The following is a 21,313-nucleotide window of genomic DNA, read 5'->3' as shown; positions in this document are numbered from 1 at the left end:
ACTGCCTACCAAGTGTAGAACAAGGAAGCCAACAGCAGATTTGATCTTTTGAAACACTTAATTGACTATATCCTTCCAGGATATTGTAGAATCATGGTCCCTTGGTGACTCTTGGCTTGCTCTGGTGGCATTCCAGGCAGTGGCCCAGCCAAAATACAGGCCTTAGGGTGGGAGGTGGCAGGACATGGTATGGGCATGAAGGCAAGAAAGGTTGTTGGGATCAGATTAGGGAAGAACCTTGAGTCAAGGCCAGGGAATTTAGACTTTCCCAGGGCAGTGAGGAGTTCCCAGAGGCTCCGAGAAAAACTAATCAAGAACAGTGTAAGATGGACAGGAGGGAATCTGGAGGTGGGAGGCATGCCCAGAGTCTGTGCAGCTGGAGTAAGGGGACAGCCCATTGGCAAGGCTGGAGGAACCAGAAGGCCCTTGGTAAATTACAGTAATGGCCCAGAGGAGGAGTCGAAAGGCTTGGTGGGGGCGGGAAAGGAAAGTGCCACCAAAGGCTCCAGGGGTTTGAGCTTAGGTAATTGGGTTTGCAGGGCATGAGGGGAGTTTTTTTGCTTTAGTTTTTGTCTTCTCTAAGATGGAATTTCGCTCTTGTTGCACCAGGCTGGAGTGCAATGGCCAGATCTCGGCTCACTGCTCACCACAACCTCTGCCTCCCGGGTTCAAGGGATTCTCCTACCTCAGCCTCCCGAGTAGCTGGGATTACAGGCATGTGCCACCATGCTCGGCTAATTTTTGTATTATTAGTAGAGACAGGGTTTCACCATGTTGGCCAGGGTTGTCTCGAACTCCTGACCTCATGATCTGCCTGCCTCAGCCACCCAAAGTGCTGGGATTACAGGCGTGAGCCACCATGCACAGCCGAGGGGAGATTTTAACAGAACTTAGGATGCAAGGAGAGCTTGGCAAGGAGGTGACGGAGGGCTCTCCTTGGAGAAATGCCCAATAGACTGTTGGAAATTGGATCTCAGAGATCAGGGCAGAGCCAGAGCAGAAGGCACAAGTGTCATTTGCAGGAAGACTGTGGTCAAACCATTAGGCCAGGTGAAGCCGCCAAGGGGCCAGCGTGGCTGGAAAGAGAATCAAGACTAGGGCTTTGGAAAATGAACTTGTAGACCCGCATTCTCAAACAATTGTGCAGCAGCATCTGCAAACCAAGAGAGTGAATCAGGTACTCAGAGAGTCAGATGGGTTGAAGCAGGGCCTTTCTGTGCCCTGGGGGATGCCTGGGAGGGAAGGAGAATGGTCAGCACCTTTGTGAGTTTGCCAAGTCCCAGGAGATTCTGAGACCCACCCAACTCAGCCTTGGCTCATGTTGGAACTACCTGAACTGCTTTAGAAATACTCAGGTCTGCTCTGGGCACAGTGGCTCACGCCTATAATCCCAACACTTTGGGAGCTCCAGACCAGCCTAGGCAACATAGCAAGACCTCATTTCTATTAAAGATAAAATTATCCAGGCATGGTGGTACACACCTGTAGTCCCAGCTACTCAGGAGGCTGAGGTGGGAGGATTGCTTGAGCCCGAGGGGTTGAAGCTGCAGTGGGCCATGATCACTCCACTGTACTCCAGCCTGAACGATAGAGCGAGACCCTGTCTCTAAAATAATAATAAGCAAATACTGAGGTCAGCCCACACACCCCAAAAGATTCTCACCTCTGGGAATATTAAAGGCCCCTCAAGGATTCTAAGGTGCAGCCCGGTTGGAGAACTCCTGGTAGAAGGAGAGGAAGAAGAGTCAGTGATCTTGGAGGAGTTGAGAACTAGCACCCGATGCAGTAGAAGGGGACCGGGGGGCTTAGGATGCGGCCCCCTTGGTTAGGGAGGGGTCCGCTGGGCAATGGGGAAACAAAGGCCTGTAAGTCAGCCGTGTGAAACCTTTCTGCATGTAGGAATTCTGTGCACAGATTGAGGCACATCCTAGTGATGGCTTCGGGTGATGCAGGCCGGGCGCGGTGCCTCACGCCTGTAATCCCAACACTTTGGGAGGCCGAGGCGGGCAGATCACTTTATGTCAGAAGTTCAAGACCAGCCTGGCCAACATGGGGAAACCCCGTCTCTACTAAAAATACAAAAAGTAGCTGGGCATGGCGGCAGGTGCCTGTAATCCCAGCTACTCAGGAGGCTGAGACAGGAGGATTACTTGAACCTGGGAGGCAGAGGTTGCAGTGAGCCGAGATCGCACCATTGCACTTGGCTGATTGCAGCCTGGGTGACAGAGTAAGACTCCATCAAAAAAAAAAAAGAAAGAAAGAAAGAAGGAAGGAAGGAAGGCAGGGAGGGAGGGAGGGAGGGAGGGAAAGTAAGGAAGAAAGATGAAAGAAAAAGAAAGAGAGAGAGAGAGAAAGAAAGAAAGAGAGAGAGACAGAGAAAGATGTAATGATGTGGGATGTCTCCCATCCCCACACTCCACACCAGTGACATCAGAAGCTTTGGCAGTGAGGCTCCCATCAGCATTTTTTAATTGTACAGGTGGTTCCGACACAGAGTCAAGTTTGAGACAAATAATATGCTTCTCGCAGTTGAACATGGACACACTTGCCAAGCGTTTCGCTAAAATGCTGCTTCTGATCCAGCAGATTGGGGGCCTGAGACTGCATTTCTGACAGGTGCCCAGGTGTGGTGCCTAGGCACCTGCCCATGGGCCACACTCGAAGTAACAAGGATGTCCATTAATTTTCAGGGGTGTGGTAGAGACACAAATACCACTTCCCAAACCCTAACTCCAAGCCTCTTTGTTGGAATTAGTCTCCCTACCCGCTTGTCTCACCCTGGCAGGCAGGCAGGCTGGCTGAAGAATTTCCTACCGGTGTCTCCTCTGCTCTCTGCTTACCTCCTGGCTGACAGAGCCAGGATGAATGCTCCCCTCCTTATCTGCCAAGGGGCTGGCATGTTTTAAAAGAGCAATATGGTGTTTATGTCCACACATACACACAAACTCACACACTACACACTACACACCCAAGGCGCAGGAGAGAAACGCTGTCTGCCCCCATTTGCAAGCATCTAAGACCCCATTCTTTCAGCATGCCCACCCTTCTCTCCCTGAAAGGGCACAGAAACTTACCCTTCACCTCACACAGGAACCCCTGCCGCGCTGAAGGCCACACTGTAGGGCCGGGGAGGAGGGGCTACATAGCCTGACTCCAGGGTTTGAGGTCTGAGTTCAAATTCTGACTCTGTCTCTTCCTAGTTGGGTGACCTTAGACAAGTTAACTAACCTCTCTGAGCCCATTTGAGCAGTTTTTTCCATTGTAAAACGTGTGAAATGATGATCAACCTCTCAGCGTGGTTGGATGAATTGGCTGATTGAAGGAGATAGGGATGTGGATAGAGACAGTAGCATAGGGCAGGGTGCTAGTGGTGAGACAGAGAATGGGGTGGCCCGAGCAAGGTGTCCCCGTTCCCTGTGGTCATCCTGTCTGCCCCAAATTTTCCATCCATGGCCACCACTCCCAACCTGGGAGCTGGGCAGTCCCTAAGGCTGACCTCCCGCCCCTGATCCTACTGCCATTGTCCCGGCTGCAGACATGGGGAGCTTTGAGGAGGGCGAGAAGCACCAGAGCGTCTCCCACGGAGAAGCAGCTGTTATCCGTGCCCCGCGCATCGCCAGCTTCCCCCGACCACAGGTGACCTGGTTCCGGGACGGCCGCAAGATCCCGCCTAGCAGCCGCATGTGAGTGCACCACTCTGGGGGGACGGGAGGGGAGGGGGGCCTGGGCGAGGAGGTTTGGGGCCAAAGTCTCTCCTGAATGGAGGAGGGCATTTGTGCAAAAGCTCCTTTCAGCTCCTGTGGGACACAGCCAGGTAGGGGACCTCCCAGAGGCTTTCTTGGGATGTACATGCAAGGACTTGGGACCATGAAACCCACGCTCAATCGCCTTCCTGGGGAATCCCAGGGCGTTGCCTTCACCGTCAGCTGGAGAATAAATCTGCTTTTCAGAGCACTTAAAAACCCCAAACAGGCACGTACGAAGGCGCGATCACCGTGGTTACAGGCCCAGGACGCCGGCTAGTGGCGCCAGGGGCTGTTGGAGAGGCTGGCGTCCCCTGGGCAGCCGGGCGGCCCTGGGCATGTCCGTTGGCAGGGTGTTTACTGGTGCATGAGGGCTGTGTGTGTCTTGGCTGTGAGGTGGAGGTGTGGCCAGGGAAGTCCCAGGGAGAGAAGCACACAAGCCTCTCAGTGTTCACAAGGCCGTCTCTGTGTGCCCCGGGATTGGCTGGGGCAGCCCGACCTGTGGGCAGGAGCCATGGAGCCAGCACCCCACACCTCCGCAGAAGGCGAGCAACAAAGCATTTCCTCCCGAGATACACTCGTCTCCCCGCCCTGCTGAGCCCACCCCCGGGTCTGGAGTCAGCGGGGGCTTTCCTCTTTCCAACTCCAGCTCTCCCCTCCTTCCAGAAGACTCCCTTCTCATCTACTCAGGCTGCGTGTACACAGGACTGAGCCTTTCCTGGTCTCTGTAGACAGCGGAGGCATAGATGGACAGTTCCTGTCTTTGGAGAACATTAAGTCTAGTTGGGGGAAGGAAGCATAGTGACAATAACAATAATAATATCACCATCATAGGCCGATCTCAGTGGCTCACGCCTGTAATCCCAGCACTTTGGGAGGCTGAGGTGGACCGATCACTTGAGGTCAGGAGTTGAGACCAGCCTGAGCAACATAGCAAAACCCTGTCTCTACTAAAAACACAAAAATTAGCTGGCCATTGTGGTGGACGCCTGTAATCCCAGCTTCTTGGGAGGCTGAGGCAGGAGAATCGCTTGAACCTGGGAGTCAGAGGTTGCAGTGAGCCGAGATCGGGCCACTGCACTCCAGCCTCCAGATAGAACCAGACTCCATCTCAAATAATAATAGTAATGACAATATCACCATCATAATAGCAGCTGCCGTTTATTGAATGGCTGCTATGTCCTGGGGACTGAGCTAAGCACACCACACACATCCCCTCTCCTCCCGGACAGTCACGCTCTATGAGGAAGAAGATGCTCTCAATCTCATTCTCCTTCCTGTCCCCAGAGCACCTGCGGAAAGGAGGCGTTGTTGAATGAATGACCCTCACAACAACCCGGTGAGATGCTAGGTTTCTCCCCATTTTACAGACAGTCAAGTGAAGTTCCCAAAAGTTTAACTACTTTGCCAAATCTCACACAGCTGGTAAGTGGTGGAGCTGCGTCCGGCCCTGCCAACTCCAGAGTCAGGTTCTTTAATTCTTGTATTATGTGAAAAGTGCCTGAAAACAGGCCCACAGACTCCATGAAAAGATTGTATTTGTGGGGAACAAGCCCTGTGGAGTATCTCAACCTAGCTACCTGTTGAAATCATTTGGGAGTTTGGGGATACAGTCATGTGTCGCTTAATGACAGAGATACAGTCTGAGAAATGTTTCATTTGGCAGTTTCATTGCTGTGTGAACACACACCTAGATGGTGCAGCCTACTACACACCCAGGATGTATGGTGTAGTCCGTTGCTCCTAAGCTATACACCTGTACAGCATGTTACTGTACTGTAGGCAATTGGAACACAATGGTAAGTATTTGTGTATCTAAACATATCTAAATATAGGAAGGGTACCATGTTATAAAAGATTTTTTAATGGCACACCTGTATAAGGCAGCTTCTTTATAGTCTTATGGAACCAGCATCATATATGTGGTCTGTTTTTGACTGAAACGTTATGCTGTGCATGACTGTGGCTGATCCTTGGGCTCTATCCTAAGAGTCTCTGACTTAATTGAAATGGGATGGAATTTGAACATCAGAAGTTTTAAAAGCTCCCCAGGTGGTTCTAATGTGAAACCAGGGTTAAGAACCACCATGCTAGTGTATATCAGCTATCCACAGCCACAAATATGCTGCGTAACAAAACAGCTCAGTGGGCCAGGCACAGTGGCTCATGCCTGTAATCTCAGCACTTTGAGAGGTCAAGCCAGGCAGATCACGTGAGGTCAGGAGTTCAAGACCAGCCTGGCCAACCTGGCAAAATCCCATCTCTACTAAAAACACAAAATTAGGCACGGTGGCACACACCTATAGTCCCAGCTACTCAGGAGGCTGAGACAGGAGAATCGCTTGAACTCGGGAGGCAGAGGCTGCAGTGAGCCAAGATTGTACCACTGCACTCGAACCTAGGTGACAAGAGCGAGACTCCATCTCCAAAAAAAAAAAAAAAACCAGCTCAGTGGCTTAGAGCAATACACAATACACATTTCTTTTTCTTGTGAGTCTACAGGCTGGTGATTTAGGCTGGGCTTGGCTGCGTTCTGGTCTTGGCTGGGCTTTCTCACTTGTCTGGGACCGGCTGACTTGTCCGGGTGACTGGGGTGACTTGACTGTGCTGCACAATGCATTCTCCTGCCTGCCAGCCCTAGCATGATTTCCCGGCAATTGCAGAGGAGCAGGGGAAGAAGCAGGAACATACACTTTTCCAGCTTCTGCTAACATCTCATGGGCCAAAGCAAGAACGTGGCAGAACTCAGAATCAAGATGTAAGAAAATAGATTCTGTTTCTTGAGCGACGGAAGCTGCAAAGTCACGGGACAAAGAGTGTGGATATAGAGCAGGGTGAAGAATTGGAGCGGCACCCCAGATTAACAGGGGGACTCATGCTGCGTGAGTCAGAGTGTGTCCCCCTGTCCTCTCATGTCCATGTCTATCCACGAGATGGACATTCTGGAGAGAGCCACAAGCCCAGGGACCTTCCTTCACTGCCTGCTGGGGGTCTCAGAGGGAGCAAGTCAAAGGTTTCTCTGCCGCCTGCTCCACTCTGTGTTTAAGACTTGAGCTCAGTGGCTCAAGCCTGTAATCCCAGCCCTTTGGGAGGTCAAGGCGGGCGGATCATGAGGTCAGAAGATCAAGACCATCCTCTTAGGCCTAACTTATGTTCAATAAAACCAGCAGAGAATGGTTCTTAGCATGGGTGTTTCTTAGCATGGATGCTGAGATTATGCTGTGGAAAGGGAATGCTCTCCACACAGGTTTTGGGACAAGTAGGCAGGTCCCAGCCCCATCCCAGCTCCCTTTCTGAGGTTATTTCCCATGGCCTATTGCAAGCCAGTCAGTTGGTAGTGGCTGCCTGGAACACTGTGTTGAGGATTCCGAGGTCCTATCTCGACTTGTTAGAATGAATATCATGATTGATTAGCAATGTCTGCCATGGCTGTGTGAGGTGTGTGCTGGCACTTTCCTATTAATTTTTTGTGGTGGATAAAGCCCTTTCTACAACCTACTCCTGTCATCCCTTTCCTAACACCTCTCCACCTCCTTTTCTCATTCCCAGCCTCTGTCCCCATCCTCTTTTTTTTTTTTTTTTTTTGAGACGGAGTCTCGCTCTGTCGCCCAGGCTGGAGTGCAGTGGCCGGATCTCAGCTCACTGCAAGCTCCGCCTCCCGGGTTTACGCCATTCTCCCGCCTCAGCCTCCCGAGTAGCTGGGACTACAGGCGCCCGCCACCTCGCCCGGCTAATTTTTTTTGTATTTTTAGTAGAGACGGGGTTTCACCGTGTTAGCCAGGATGGTCTCGATCTCCTGACCTCGTGATCCGCCCGTCTCGGCCTCCCAAAGTGCTGGGATTACAGGCTTGAGCCACCGCGCCCGGCCCCATCCTCTTTTAATTCCCACAACCCTGTGGCGCCAGGATGGAACACCCTGGCCTACACACACATGCACACCTCCCTGGTCACACACACCCCCAGCCCCTGCACGCCACTGCAATGTTCCTACCAACTACATGATAGAACACTGTGGTGGTTTTATCCTGGCAATTACAGCAAATTAATATTCATAAGTGAGCAGAAAGGGTCCGTGGCAGCAAATTCCCTGGTGTCTGTGTGTCAGAGATACATATCTGATGAGCGCTATCTGCCGGAGGGGTGTGCAGGACACAGAAGGTGCTGCTATCTACAGAGAGCTGCTCTCACTGGTGGGGCAGGAGCAAGGATTAGCATCACCTCGCCCATGCCCTGGTGCTCATTGTTGAAAAGGAGACACGATTCCTCATAAAGATGCATGCTGGGGGCTTTGGACACATTCTAAGATAATTTATTTCATTCATAACTAAATTATCAATGGGGGCCACAGGGAGCTGAGGAAAAGGGCCTGGATTAATAATAGCAGTGAGTGGAAGGGAGGGCAGGGCTGGGCCAATCAGAGCCATAGCAAAAGCCTAGTACATTGAAACCAGGGGGTGTGGCTGAAAAATAGAATCCGGCCCCTGCCCAAGAGTTGAGTTCTGCTGTCTGTGTCCCCCAAGAATTCTTCCTGCAGCTTCTTTCTGTCTGGGTTGCCTCTGGGGTGCAGTGCTGCAGGTTGGAAGCCCTCCTGGGTGCCAGGAAGAGCATCCAGTACAGTACAATACAGCACCATCCCAGGAATGTCTATCCACGAGATGGACATTCTAGAGAGAGCCACAAGCCCAGGGACCTTCCTTCACTGCCTGCTGGGGGTCTCAGAGGGGGCAAGTCAAAGGTTTCTCTGCCTCCTGCTCCACTCTGTGTTTAAGACTTGAGCTCAGTGGCCGGGTGCGGTGGCTCACGGCTGTAATCCCAGCACTTTGGGAGGTCAAGGCGGGTGGATCATGTCAAGACCATCCTGGCTGACACAGTGAAACCCCGTCTCTACTAAAAACACAAAAAAAATTAGCTGGGCATAGTGGCGGGCGCCTGTAGTCCCAGCTACTCCGGAGGCTGAGGCAGGAGAATGGCGTGAACCTGGGAAGTGGAGCTTGCAGTGAGCCGAGATTGCACCACTGCACTCTAGCCTGGGCGACAGAGTGAGACTCCATCTCAAAAAAGAAAAAAAAAAAAAAGACTTCAACTCAGGCACTGGGGGTCTCAGTCCAGGGTGCTTCCCTCCGGGCACTAGTTAAAGCAGAGCCCAAAATCTCAGTGACTTCACACCATAGAAGTTGATTTCTTGCCAATGTATTGTTGTTGTTTTTGTTTTGAGATGGAGTTTTGCTCTTGATGCCCAGCCTGGAGTGCAATGGTGCGATCTCAGCTCACTGCAACCTCTGCCTCCTGGGTTCAAGCGATTCTCCTGCCTCAGCCTCCAGTAGCTGGGATTACAGGCATGCACCACCACACCCAGCTAATTTTGTATTTTTAGTAGATACGGGGTTTTACCATGTTGATCAGGCTGGTCTTGAACTCCTGACCTCAGACGATCCACGTGTCTCAGCCTCCCAAAGTGCTGGAATTACAGGTAGTAATCCCACTGTGCCCAGCCCCATTTAAATTCCTACCATGATGAGAGGCATGGTGTCTTCCACACAGTCTTTCAGGAGCCCTGCTGACAGGAGTTTTGCCATCATCAGCACACAGCCTTCCTAGTTGTCCTGCTCTGCCAGAGAGAAAGGGTGTGGACATGAGGATCGCACAGGAGGTGCTCATGGTGCAAGCTCAGCAGCGGTGCACATCCCTTCCTCCATATCCCACTAGTTCAGCCTCACTGCCCCACCTGGATGCACGCAGAGATGCAAAGCCTGTCTCTGGCTTCCCAGCCACTGTAGTCCATGACACAAGGGAAGCCTGAGACTGAGGTGAGCAGCAGCCATGTCTGCCATCTTAATATGCACTCTACCTAGGACAGACCGTGTCAGGCATGGCGCTCTTGACATCTGGGACCCAATCATTCTTCCCTGTGTGGGCCTTCCTGTGCACCACGGGACGTGTGCTTAACAACATCCCCAGCCTTGACCCCTAGTTGTTAGTGGCACTCCCAGAGTTGGCAACCAAAAGTTGTCCAGACATTGTCATCCCTGGAGGGCAAAGTCAACCCTGGTTGAGAACCACTGACCCAGAAAGCTTGATCGTGATACAAACAAAATACAGCCAAAGGAGACTTCCTGATCAAGAAAGAGATGAAATCGGAGGTGGGAGCCTTCTTGGAGACCAAAAGGGTCCTAAGACAGGTGGGTGAACTGGAATGTGGGCCAAGCTGTGCCCAGTGTGCCCACTAGAGGCTTCCTTGAAGCTGCCTCTATGGTAGTCATGGATGTGGCGTGGCTGGGGGAGCTGGGCCTGCTGGTCCTGGCGTGTGGTACTTAGAATCCTCTAAGCCCTGAAGCTGGCCGTGTGCCAGTCTGCCGGGTGGGAAGAGACAGGTGGTGGACTGCCAGGCTATCTTGGGCCTAATGAGGAAAGAACAGAAGCAGTAACAGGAATCAGAATCCCTCAACCTCTGGGCTGGAAGAAATCCTACAGAATACCTGCTTCCACTCTTGCACAGAGGAGGAAACTGAGGCCCAGCAAGGAGGAAGCTGCATGCCCTTTAGAGGCTAGGGCCACAGCTCCATTCCAGAGCTTACCCCCTGACACCCAGCCAGAGCCCTGCACGGGGGGCACCCTTCCTCCAACTCTCAGCCACCCTCACATGCTACACCTAAGGACAAGTCCCTGCAGGAAACTCCCAGGTGGGAAAATGACCACTATCCCTGACTTATTTTAAGCTTTTGAAATATTTTTGCCTGGCTCTGGCCCCATCTCCTATTGCCTCATTAGCTGGAGGTTAAAAGAACTCTCCTGTTTTTTGTTTTTGTTTTTTGTTTGTTTATTCGTTTTGTTTAAGATGGAGTTTTGCTCTTGTTGCCCAGGCTGGAGTGCAATGGTGCAATCTCGGCTCACCACAACCTCCGCCTGAGCCAAGATCGTACCATTGCACTCCAGCCTGGGTGACAAGGTTCAAGCGATTTTCCTGCCTCAGCCTCCCGAGTAGCTGGAATTACAGGCCTGCACCACCACACCCGGCTATTTTTGTATGTTTAGTAGAGATGGGGTTTCTCCATGTTGGTCAGGATGGTCTCAAACCCCCGACCTCAGGTGATCCACCTGCTTTAGCCTCCCAAAGTGCTGGGATTACAGGAGTGAGCCACTGCATCCAGCCAAGAGCTCCCCAGAAAAAAAAAAAAAAGAGGGGCATCATAAGGGAAGGGTACCCAGGGATTGGGGGAGGGAGGGCTTGGCTTCCTGCTTCCCAGAGCTGTGCCAAGGGTGTGATTCTCAGCATGTGAAGCCCCAAAACCAGGAGAGAGGGGGTTGCAAACCAGCACAGCCAGGCTGGGAGAGAGCTGGGCTGGAGAAGCATTCGCGGGGATATTTATTTGAAAGCCTGTTTAAAACTCTGTAACATTCACCTAATGGGAAAATTTGAAAAGAATTCAACTGGATTTGTCCTTGTTAAACTAACATTAAGGATGTTTAACAGCTGTCTCAGGCCCATCACATTAAAATCCAGAGATATACTTGACAAACTAATGGCTTTGTTTGTCATTGGGAGAATGGGTGGAGGGAGGCAGAGCTGGTGTGGGTGGCGCTCCTGGCTCCATCGCACCCACATTCCATGGAGTCTCCAGCTTCCTGCTCAGACAAGCCCCTTTTCCCTGCCTGAAGACCTGGCCTGAAAAGGGGTTGCATGATGGGATCCCAGCAAAGGAAACTGGCTGAGGCAAACAGCCCATTGCTACACCCCAAAGCACAGCAGCCTCCTTTTCCCTCCTAACCAGCCCACCTAGTCCCACTCTTGGTTATGAGCTTCAAAGAAGTAGAAACTTCAGTTGGGCACAATGGCTCACACCTGTAATCCCAATACTTTGAGAGGCCAAGGCAGGCAGATCACCTGAGGTCAGGAGTTTGAGACCAGCCTGGCCAACATGGCAAAACCCTGTCTCTACTAAAAATACAAGAATTAGTCGGGTGTGGTGGCATGCACCTGTAATCCCAGCTACTCAGGAGGCTGAGGCAGGAGGATCACTTGAACTGTGGAGGCAGAGGTTGCAGTAAGCCAAGATCGTACCATTGCACTCCAGCCTGGGTGACAAGAGCAAAACTCTGTCTCAAAAAAAAAAAGGGGGGGGGCACAGTGGCTCACGCCTGTAATCCCAGCACTTTGGGAGTCCGAGGCAGGGGGATCACAAGGTCAGGCAATCGAGACCATCCTGGCTAACATGGTGAAACCCTGTCTCTACTAAAAATACAAAAAATTAGCCAGGGGTAGTGGCGTGCACCTGTAGTCCTAGCTACTCGGGAGGCTGAGGCAGGAAAATCACCTGAACCCGGGAGGCAAAGGCTGCAGTGAGATCATGCCACTGCACTCTAGCCTCAGCAACAGATCAAGACTCTGTCTCAAAACAAACAAACGAACAAACAAAATGAGGTAGAAACTGATACCCAGAAAGGGAACTGGAGGGAGACAGGACTTCCAGAAGTTGATGTTACCAGGCGACCTGTGGCCTTTGAGTACATCAATCCTGAACAGATTTAGGATTAGGGTTAAGGCTTGGATTCTGGAATGGCCCTGCATTTCTAAATTCATTAGCATTCATTTGTCATTTACTTATTCATTCATCGACAATCACTAATCCATGCTGAGAATATTTCTTCAGTGTCTGGACACTCATGATGCAAAAATAACCACACACAGCCGTGGAGGCTGTGACCTGGGAAAGGGCAAAATTCCAAGGGGATACCTGGAAGCCCCTCGCCCAGGCTTGCGGTAGGGGCCAGGGAAGCTTCCTTTGGATGGTCTCGGTGTCTGGACATGAACGTGCTATCTCTGGGTCTGGTTGACAGGGTCAGCACCGTGTTTAGAATTCTCTGCAAACTAAAAGTGGTGGGATGTAGGCGGTAAGAGGTTAGGGAGAGGGGTGGCAGGAGGGGCTCTGGGAGGCTGGGGACTGGGAGGTACTGCCCCCAGGCTGCCCCCTTTGGGTTTCCACTCCCACTCCCTGGAGGTTCAGAGCCCCTCAGGCCCCTGTCAGAGGAATCCTTTTCCTCTTCCCAGAGCCATCACGCTGGAGAACACCCTTGTCATCCTATCAACGGTGGCCCCTGACGCAGGTCGCTACTACGTGCAGGCTGTTAACGACAAGAATGGGGATAACAAGACCAGCCAGCCCATCACACTCGCCGTGGAGAGTAAGTACGCGCAGGGCCGGGACCGATCGCGCAGCGGATCATTAAATCTTGGCAATGGTGCTCCAGGGGATCATTGAGAAGATGGAGTGGCAGAGGAGGGGGCCAGGGAAGCTGGGGGACAGCCAGGGGAGCCTTCCCAAGGAGGAGGATACACAGTAGAGCCAGGAGTGCCCGGGCAGAAAGGGAGCAGCTGAATGCTGGAGCCCGTTCCCATGACATGCCTGAGATCCTGCATTGGTAGAGGGGATGCTTAGCACGACTGTTAGCAAGGCTACCAGGGACCCAGGGAGGGGTGCGGCAGAGGAAGAGTGTGTGCATGTGTGAGTTACAGCCACTACTGGGACTCAGATGCGACCAGGAGGGCATGTGGGTGATTGCAGGGGTTGAAGCTTGTTTTTTACAGAGATATACTAACTGCCTCTACTTGGCTGTCACATAAAAAGTGCTGTCTATATTAGGAGCCAGGTGGTCCCTGCTCATGGGAACACAGGCCCTCTGCCCAGGCACCCACCTAAAACACCTCCATCATCAGACACCTCCAGATCCCTGGGCAAAAGGTCCAAAGCCCTCTCTAGAACTCACCACACAGTGACACACATAAAAGCATGACAAGGCCGGGCGCGGTGGCTCAAGCCTGTAATCCCAGCACTTTGGGAGCCGAGACGGGCGGATCACGAGGTCAGGAGATCGAGACCATCCTGGCTAACACGGTGAAACCCCGTCTCTACTAAAAAATACAAAAAAAAAACTAGCCGGGCGACGTGGCGGGCTCCTGTAGTCCCAGCTACTTGGAGGCTGAGGCAGGAGAATGGCGTAAACCAGGAGGCGGGGCTTGCAGTGAGCTGAGATCGGCCACTGCACTCCAGCCTGGGCAGCAGAGCGAGACTCCGTCTCAAAAAAAAAAAAAAAAAAAAAAAAGCATGACTCCCTCGGTGTGCTTGGCAAAGAGACGCTTGTCCAGCCAAGACTGAAGCCAGTTTTCTTGGGAGGGACAAGATGCTGGGATGTTCTTTCTGGCCTGGTTCTCCCTACTGGACTAGCCTTTCCCTTCCATACTGCATTCCCAAGACAGAGAAGGAAGGGTGGACAGCCCAGGAGCAACCCAGACCCAAATCCCAGAGTGTGTGGGGCGAGGCCAGAGCTTCCTGCAGCAGCAGCAGCTGAGCCATCACACAAGCTGGAGGAGGCAGATGTTCAACTCCCTCCACATCTGTACAACTCCTGCTCTCAAAGCAAGCCTCTTTTATCATCCTTGGTCATGATGGTACTTGCCCACCAGTGGCAAGATGAGGGTGCGGGCCAGCCTGGGGCTTTTATCATCCTTGGTCATGATAGTACTTGCCCACCAGTGGCAAGATGAGGGTGTGGGCCAGCCTGGGGCTTTTCTGTGCTCTTATTCTGATCCTAGCCTCTGCTGTCAGTGTCCAGAGGGCCCAGGACATTTCTAGGCCTAGCCATCCCCATTCCAGGGCCTTTCAAACTTCAGCAGGAACCACTTCCCATTATCTCAGGGATCTCCTTCCCCTACTCAGCATCCAGTCTGCCTAGAAGGACATCTGAATGCGGGGAAGAGAGTTTCCTTCTGGAGACTGACCCATCAGGGTCGCAAGTATATCTGGAGACTGACCATCAGGGTTGAGGGTGTAACCTCTAACATCAAGCCAGGGTCTCAGTCAAGTCCCAGCAGCCTGGGCCCCGGCCCATACCCTGGGGCTGCTGTTTCTATAGGAGAAGGGAATTGAGTCATCAAAGAGAGATGCTTCTCCCCATATATTTTCTAGTGATCAGATTCCCTGGAGTCTCATGGAATCCCATCATTTGGTAAGAGACAATGTCAAAGACACAGGAGTGGTTCATGGTCCAAGTCAGAGCCAGGCATCCTCCTGGGTGACTCATTTTACCCTGAGACAGAGTCAGGGCCTTCCTCTTTGTTCCCCTCCTCCGGTACCCAGCTCCTCCTCTCAGGCGTTAAACTAGGCTACTCTTCCTGGTTGACTTTGGGGTTATTCGCTCTCTGCTCCATCCCAAACCACTGACCCTCCAGCTGGCCCCAGGGAGATGGTCAGGGTCCCCTCGAACCCCCTGTACCCACCCAAGCCCTGCCCAGTCGCCTGCTTCTCCCACCCCACTGCCTCTTGGCCTCCTGCCGTCACACGCTGATTTATCCTGAATTCAGAGCAGAATCAGCTGATTTTTAGTTAATTTCTCTTCCCACAAGTGACTGCACTTGAAAACCCCCTTCCTCTCCATGACACAAATCCCCAGCCTGCCTGCCTGCCAACCAATTTGTGAGAAGCAATTGCCGCTTTGCCCACCACCAGTGCCAGCTCCCTTCATTCCTCTCCCGGGCCTCACCCCTCCCTCTGCTCTCCCCTCTGCACCGCTTCCTCCATCCCTTCTGGACTCCCTTTCTGTACCTCTTGATAGGGATCCTATGCTCTTCAGAGCCAGAGAAGGAAAGAGCAAGTCCAGTGACCCCAGAAGTTGTCCCCTGCTCAGGATAACCCTGGTGACCTCATCCAGACTGTCACAGCTCCTGAAAACCCCATGCTTGGGTGGATACCCGGGGATCAGTGCTACACTGCCGAAAGGAAATAGAATGTGAACCACATGCGAAATTTTAAATTTTCCAGTAGCCCCATTTTTTACCAAGTAAAAAGAAATCGTTGACATTCATTTTATTACTCTATTTTATTTAACCCAACATAACAAGATGTTATCTTTTTAACATACAATCAATGTAAAGAATATTAATGGGATATCTTCCATTGGTTTTTTGCATACTAAGTCTTTGAAATCCTTGTGTATTTTACGCTTATATCACATCTCAATCTGGATGTGAAATTTTCATCCGAAATACGTGATCTGTATTTAGATTTCACAAAATTTATAGCTGAAAAGTAAAGTCGTATGCATAAGTTGTTCCACACATGCTTTAAAGTGTTCTAATAACTGAACTGGGGATCCGTTCTTAATTAAATGTAAATAAGTTAAAATTAAATCACATTAGGCCAAAGGGGCACCGGCCACATTGCAGGAGCTCATAGGCACGTGTGGCTTGTGGCCCCCACATTGGGTCGCTCAGGTGACAGGGCCTGGATACCCTGGTTCCTGGGCAGCTGGAGAACAGGCATCCCAGAAGCCTGTCCAGGAGAGGGGAGAAGCTCACACCCCTGCCCCACCGCTCACCAACCTGTGGCCCAGGCGAGTCCCATGGTCCCTGAGCCTCAGTTTCCCCATCTGTAAAGTGGTGCCTATGGCAAAGTTGGGAGGATTAAATGAGGTGGTCCAGGGCCAGGCGCAGTGACTCATGCCTGTAATCCCAACACTTTGGGAGGCCAAGGCAGGTGGATCACCTGAGGTCAGGGGTTCAAGACCAGCCTGACCAACATGGAGAAACCCCGTCTCTACTAAAAATACAAAAAAATTAGCCGGGCATAGTGGTACATGCCTGTAATCTCAGCTACTCGGGAGGCTGAGGCAGGAGAGTTGCTTGAACCCGGGAAGCAGAGGTTGCAGGGAGCCAAGATCGTGCCATTATACTCTAGCCTGGGCAACAAGACCAAAACTCGGTCTCAAAAAAAAAAAAAAAGAGGTGGCCCAGGTGGGTCACGTGGTCTCAGAGCCTCAGTTTCCCCATCTGTAAATTGGTGCCTATGGCAAAAATGGGAGGATTCAATGAGGTGATTCGGGGAGAATGGATCACGTTAGATGTCCCTTGTGGCTGTTACGCAAAGCGTCTGGGGCAGTGAGATCTAGTGTGGCCTCCCGTGTGGGGAGCCCCCAACACTTCCTCCCACCCCAGGGCCCGCTCTATGGCAGGAGCTCTCCGGGAAGACACCCCTCCTCTTTGCTTGGGCTCGCCTGTGATTTTCATGGTTTGACCTTTGGGGCCCCATTTACCCCAATAACCCACTTGTGCTGGGATGACCTTCATTTACAGTAAATCTGCTCCAGGACTCACTTCTCTGAGACCCACTCAACTCCCACTGTCTCCCAGGAAGCCACCCCATGAAATGCCTGAAGCCTTGCCCGGTACCCTGCAGGGCTTAACGTGCGTCCCCGAACCTGTGACTCCCACCTCTCCATAGCCTCTGAGTCTATCACTTGGACTAGGGCTGGCGGGGAGAGGTCTTCCCTGCACAGGCAGGCAAATCTCCAGGAGGGGAAGCTGTCATTTATTGAGCACCTGCTGTGTACCAGGCCCTCTGCACTCACCCTAGACTAGCCTAGCTGCCCCCTTCCTGGCAACCATCACATGCTCTTTCATTCATTAACCCCATGAGCATTGATTAGACTTCCTCTGGGACTTGCCCTCCATGAGGACAGACCCTGGCCATCTCACTTGGTGGGGGATCTCCGGTGCCTGCAACACAGCCTGGCACATGTCAAGCATTCACCCAGGAAAGAATTATTGAGCTGGGGCCTGAATTCACACAACCTTGAGAGGTAGTGACTTTCATCCCATTTCGCCCCTGAGAAGACTGAAACTTGGTAGGATGAAGTCACCAGGACACCCAGGGGCAGAGCTAGGCTTTGAGCCCAGGCCTTCCTCACCCCTGGGACCCTTTCTCCCCGTGCCAGCATCGCTGGCCACCTCAGCCCCCGTCGAGCCCTGCAGGCTGCCACCTGGGCCTGAGCACACGGCCATCTCTCCTCCATTCCTTCCAGAGCCAACGAGCCAGCTCCGAGCCCTGGGGCAGCCCTTGTATTTTTAAACTCAGAACTCGCCTTCCTCGAGGGCTCCCTGTTTACCTGGCTGTGCCACGCAGTGCTCTGGCTTGGGCTCTAACTGTCTGTCTCTTACTTGTGCCCCATTAATCTGAGCCATGGTACCTGCACGCCCCCGCATGTAATAAACAACTTAGAGCACACTTTTATGGATTCAGCTATATCAGCAGCTTTCAATCCGATCACTCTTTATGGCACCTACATGAGGCTTTTATATTGTTGCAATTATTTTGCTTTATATGCTTCCTTTCTTTCCCCCTTCATTTTACTTTATTTTTTACATTTTATTCCCATTCTTCCTGGGCCTCTTCTAGCAAGGCCTGGAGTCAAAGAAGGAAAACCTGCCCAGGGCTGACAAGGTGGCCCAGAGTGGCAGTGGAGCCACTGGGCACCCTCCCCCTGACCCCATAAAGAACGGCCTGTGACTGTCACCCCAGGGCCTGGCGTGTCATCGTGGCCTACTACCTCCAGAACCTTCTGGAAAGGGGCCAACTGGATAGATTTGTTGTGGAGAAAAAGTCCTCAGAGGCTGGATTTTCAGGAGCCATGGATCAGGCATACACAGAATATTGGAGTTTCTGCCAATATCGGGCCTACACTGACCCACCAAGATAAAAATCTGGCCTCTCCTTTTTTTGTTTTGTTTTGTTTGTTTTGTTTCTTGTTTTTGTTTTATTTTTTTGAGACAGAGTCTCACTCTGTTGCCCAGGCTGAAGTACAGTGGCGTGATCTCAGCTCACTGCAAGCTCCGCCTCCCGGGTTCACGCCATTCTCCTGCCTCAGCCTTCCCAGGTGGCTGGGACTACAGGCACCTGCCACCACACTTGGCTAATTTTTTCTATTTTTTAGTAGAGACAGGATTTCACTGTGTTAGCCAGTATGGTCTCGGTTTTCTGACCTCGTGATCCACCTGCCTCAGCCTCCCAAAGTGCTGGGATTACAGGCATGAGTCACCACACCCAGCCTTCTACTTTAAAAAACACTCAAAATGAAAAAAAGGAAATGCTACCACCTCTATTAGAAGAGTTTGGAGTGTTTCTCTCTTTTTTTCTCCCCCAATAAAACCCACTTACGGAAAGTTCTTTCTCATTTCAATCATCGACCCTGGGAGTTGGACGATGGTAACTCTACTTCCATTCATTTGTTCACGTCACACACGTGTTTGAGCATTTACTGTGTGCCAGGCATGCTTCTTCCTGCTGGAGGAGTGGTGGTTGTCAAGACCACATGACCTGGTGTGGTGGCTCACTCCTGTAATCCCAACACTTTGGGAGGCTGAGGCGGCTGGATCACCTGAGATCAGGAGTTTGAGACCAGCCTGGCCAACATAGTGTAACCCTGTCTCTAATAAAGATACAAAAATTAGCCGGGCATGGTGGTGATGCCTGTAGTCCCAGCTACTTGGGAGGCTGAGGCAGGAGAATCGCTTGAACCTGGGAGGCAGAGGTTGTGGTGAGCCAAGATCGCACCACTGCACTCCAGCCTGGGCAACAGAGCCAGACTCTGTTTCAAAAAAAAAAGACTGCATGAGTCAGCTCATGGTGCTGTGACAAAGTACTGCAACTGGGGGCTTACGAAGCAGACGTTCTGGCTCCCACCATCCTGGAGGCTGGAAGTCCCAGATTGGGAAGCCAGCATGGTCAGCTTCTCTTCTCAGCTTGCAGATGTCTGCCTTCCAGCGGTGGCCTCACATGGTGGAGAGAGAGCCAGCTCTGGCCTCTTCCTCCTCTTACAAGGCCATGAATCTGAAATATGGAAATATTCACACCTAACAAGTACCTGGAAACCTGCTTTCTAAGAGTTTCATCCTTAACTCTTTAATTTCATTCAATGGGAGAATTAAAGTATTAGATGCTTTTCTAAGCAAAAGTTGACAATATGTCAAGAGAATATTTTTCTTTTTCCTTGGGACCCTCATTGGCCCTCATGAGGCCCGGCCCTTGTGGCCTCATCTAAGCCTAATCACCTCCCAAGGGACCCCTCCAAATGCTATAACATTGGGGGTTAAGGCTTCACATATGAATGTGGGGGGGACACAGCTCAGTCCACAGGAAAGACCCATGAGATTCCTGGTGTGGGAGAATTTTAGTCTCTTACGGCCTGCACAACAAATACTACCAGCTGAGTAGCTCACAACAGAAATTGAGCCTCTCACAGTTCTGGAGGCCTGAAGTCTGAAAATCAAGTTGTCGGCAGGGCCATACTTCTCCAAAGATTCTAGGGGAGTCTCATTTCTTGCCTCTTCCTGGCTTCCAGCAGTGGCCAGCAATGCTTGGCATTCCTTGGCTTGTGGCCACATCCCTCCACTCTGCGTCTGTCTTCACAGAGGCTTCCAGCCTGTGCATCTGTGTCTCAATTTCCCTCTTCTTACAAGGACGCCAGTCATATTGGATCTCGAGTCCACCCTGATCCAATATGCCCTCACCTTAACTAATTACACCTGTCATGATCCTATATCCAAATAAGGTCACATTTACAGGTGCTGGGTGGGCATGAATTGGCGGGAGGTGTGTGGGGGGAGGGGGCGGGTGACTCTGACCTAGTACAGAGAGTTTGCATTCTGGTGGAGGAAGTGGACAATGCAGAACTAAACCAACAAGGTCAACCCAGGCAGAGGGAAGGATTTGAAGGGAATGGAACAGGACAGGGTGGTGGTGGGGAGAGGGGGTGTGGCTGCTTTACAGGAGGGGTGGGGAAGGCTGTCAAGGTCAGCGGAGTCTCTCCTTGGATCCTGGTGTGGTGGCTCATCAACAGAGGAAGAGGAGGGATCAGGTAGTCCCTGGGGTCAGTGTCTGGAGGTCTGCTCTGGGGCTGCCCCCATAACCACCTGCTCCACTCGGTGAGGACAAAGGCCTCCCAGGGCATCAGCCTCTAATGAGGCCGGTCAGGGTTAGGATTTCCAACCTCTGCCCCCAGCTAACATCTGATCTCTCCCCAGATGTAGGGGGGCCTGCAGACCCTATCGCACCCACCATCATCATCCCGCCTAAAAACACCAGCGTGGTGGCTGGGACCTCGGAGGTTACCTTGGAGTGTGTGGCCAATGCCAGGTGGGTAGTGCCTCTTCCCTCGCTCCTGCGCCTCTAACTCCAGTTGCTGCTCCCAAACTGCGGGCTCCAGGGAGAGCAGCCAGAAGCCACATCACCTGAGATCCAGGACGGAGGAGGAGGGATGCAGGGAGACCCGCTGGCTGTTGTCAGAGGGTTGCTGTGTGCAACCAGGGCCGGCTTGTTCTCTGCAGCCCAAGAAGAGAAAACCAGGCCCTGGATGGAAGTTACAGGGAAGGGGACGTCAGCCTGGGACATACGGTACTGGAGGGAGGTTAGACTCACTTCTAACCCTTGGAGGAGCCCAGAGGGAGCAGGTGGCCTCTCAAAGCAGAGCCCTCTTGCATGCAGGGGTGTGCAGGAGGGAAGTGTGCATGGGAAGCAATTCACATGGTGGTTAAGAGTACGGCTTTGGGTGCGATGGCTCATACCTGTAATCCCAGCACTTTGGGAGGCCAAGGCGGGAGGATCACCTGAGGTTGGAAGTTCAAGACCAGCCTGACCAACATGGAGAAACCCTGTCTCTACTAAAAATACCAAATTAGCCGGGCATGGTGGCGCATGCCTGTAATCCCAGCTACTCAGGAGGCTGAGGCAGGAGAATTGCTTGAA

The 21,313-nt window shown here is 52.0% G+C and overlaps 1 protein-coding gene across 2 annotated transcripts in view; it reads left to right on the top strand.

The window, feature by feature from the left end:
- SDK2 (sidekick cell adhesion molecule 2) overlaps nt 1–21,313 on the top strand; it is a 313,739-nt gene that overhangs the window by 181,945 nt on the left and 110,481 nt on the right. For both annotated transcript variants that reach the window (XM_033182024.1, XM_033182023.1), the window contains exons 4-6: nt 3,536–3,683; nt 12,790–12,923; nt 20,593–20,704. In XM_033182024.1, the coding sequence (XP_033037915.1) occupies nt 3,536–3,683; nt 12,790–12,923; nt 20,593–20,704 (394 nt within the window). The remainder of the gene's footprint in view (nt 1–3,535; nt 3,684–12,789; nt 12,924–20,592; nt 20,705–21,313) is intronic.

The sequence above is a fragment of the Trachypithecus francoisi genome, unplaced genomic scaffold (genome assembly GCF_009764315.1).
Source record: "Trachypithecus francoisi isolate TF-2019V2 unplaced genomic scaffold, Tfra_2.0 Lachesis_group20, whole genome shotgun sequence".
NCBI lineage: Eukaryota > Metazoa > Chordata > Mammalia > Primates > Cercopithecidae > Trachypithecus > Trachypithecus francoisi.
The sequence above is the reverse complement of the archived record's forward strand: the minus strand, read 5'-3'. Positions and strand labels throughout refer to the sequence as shown.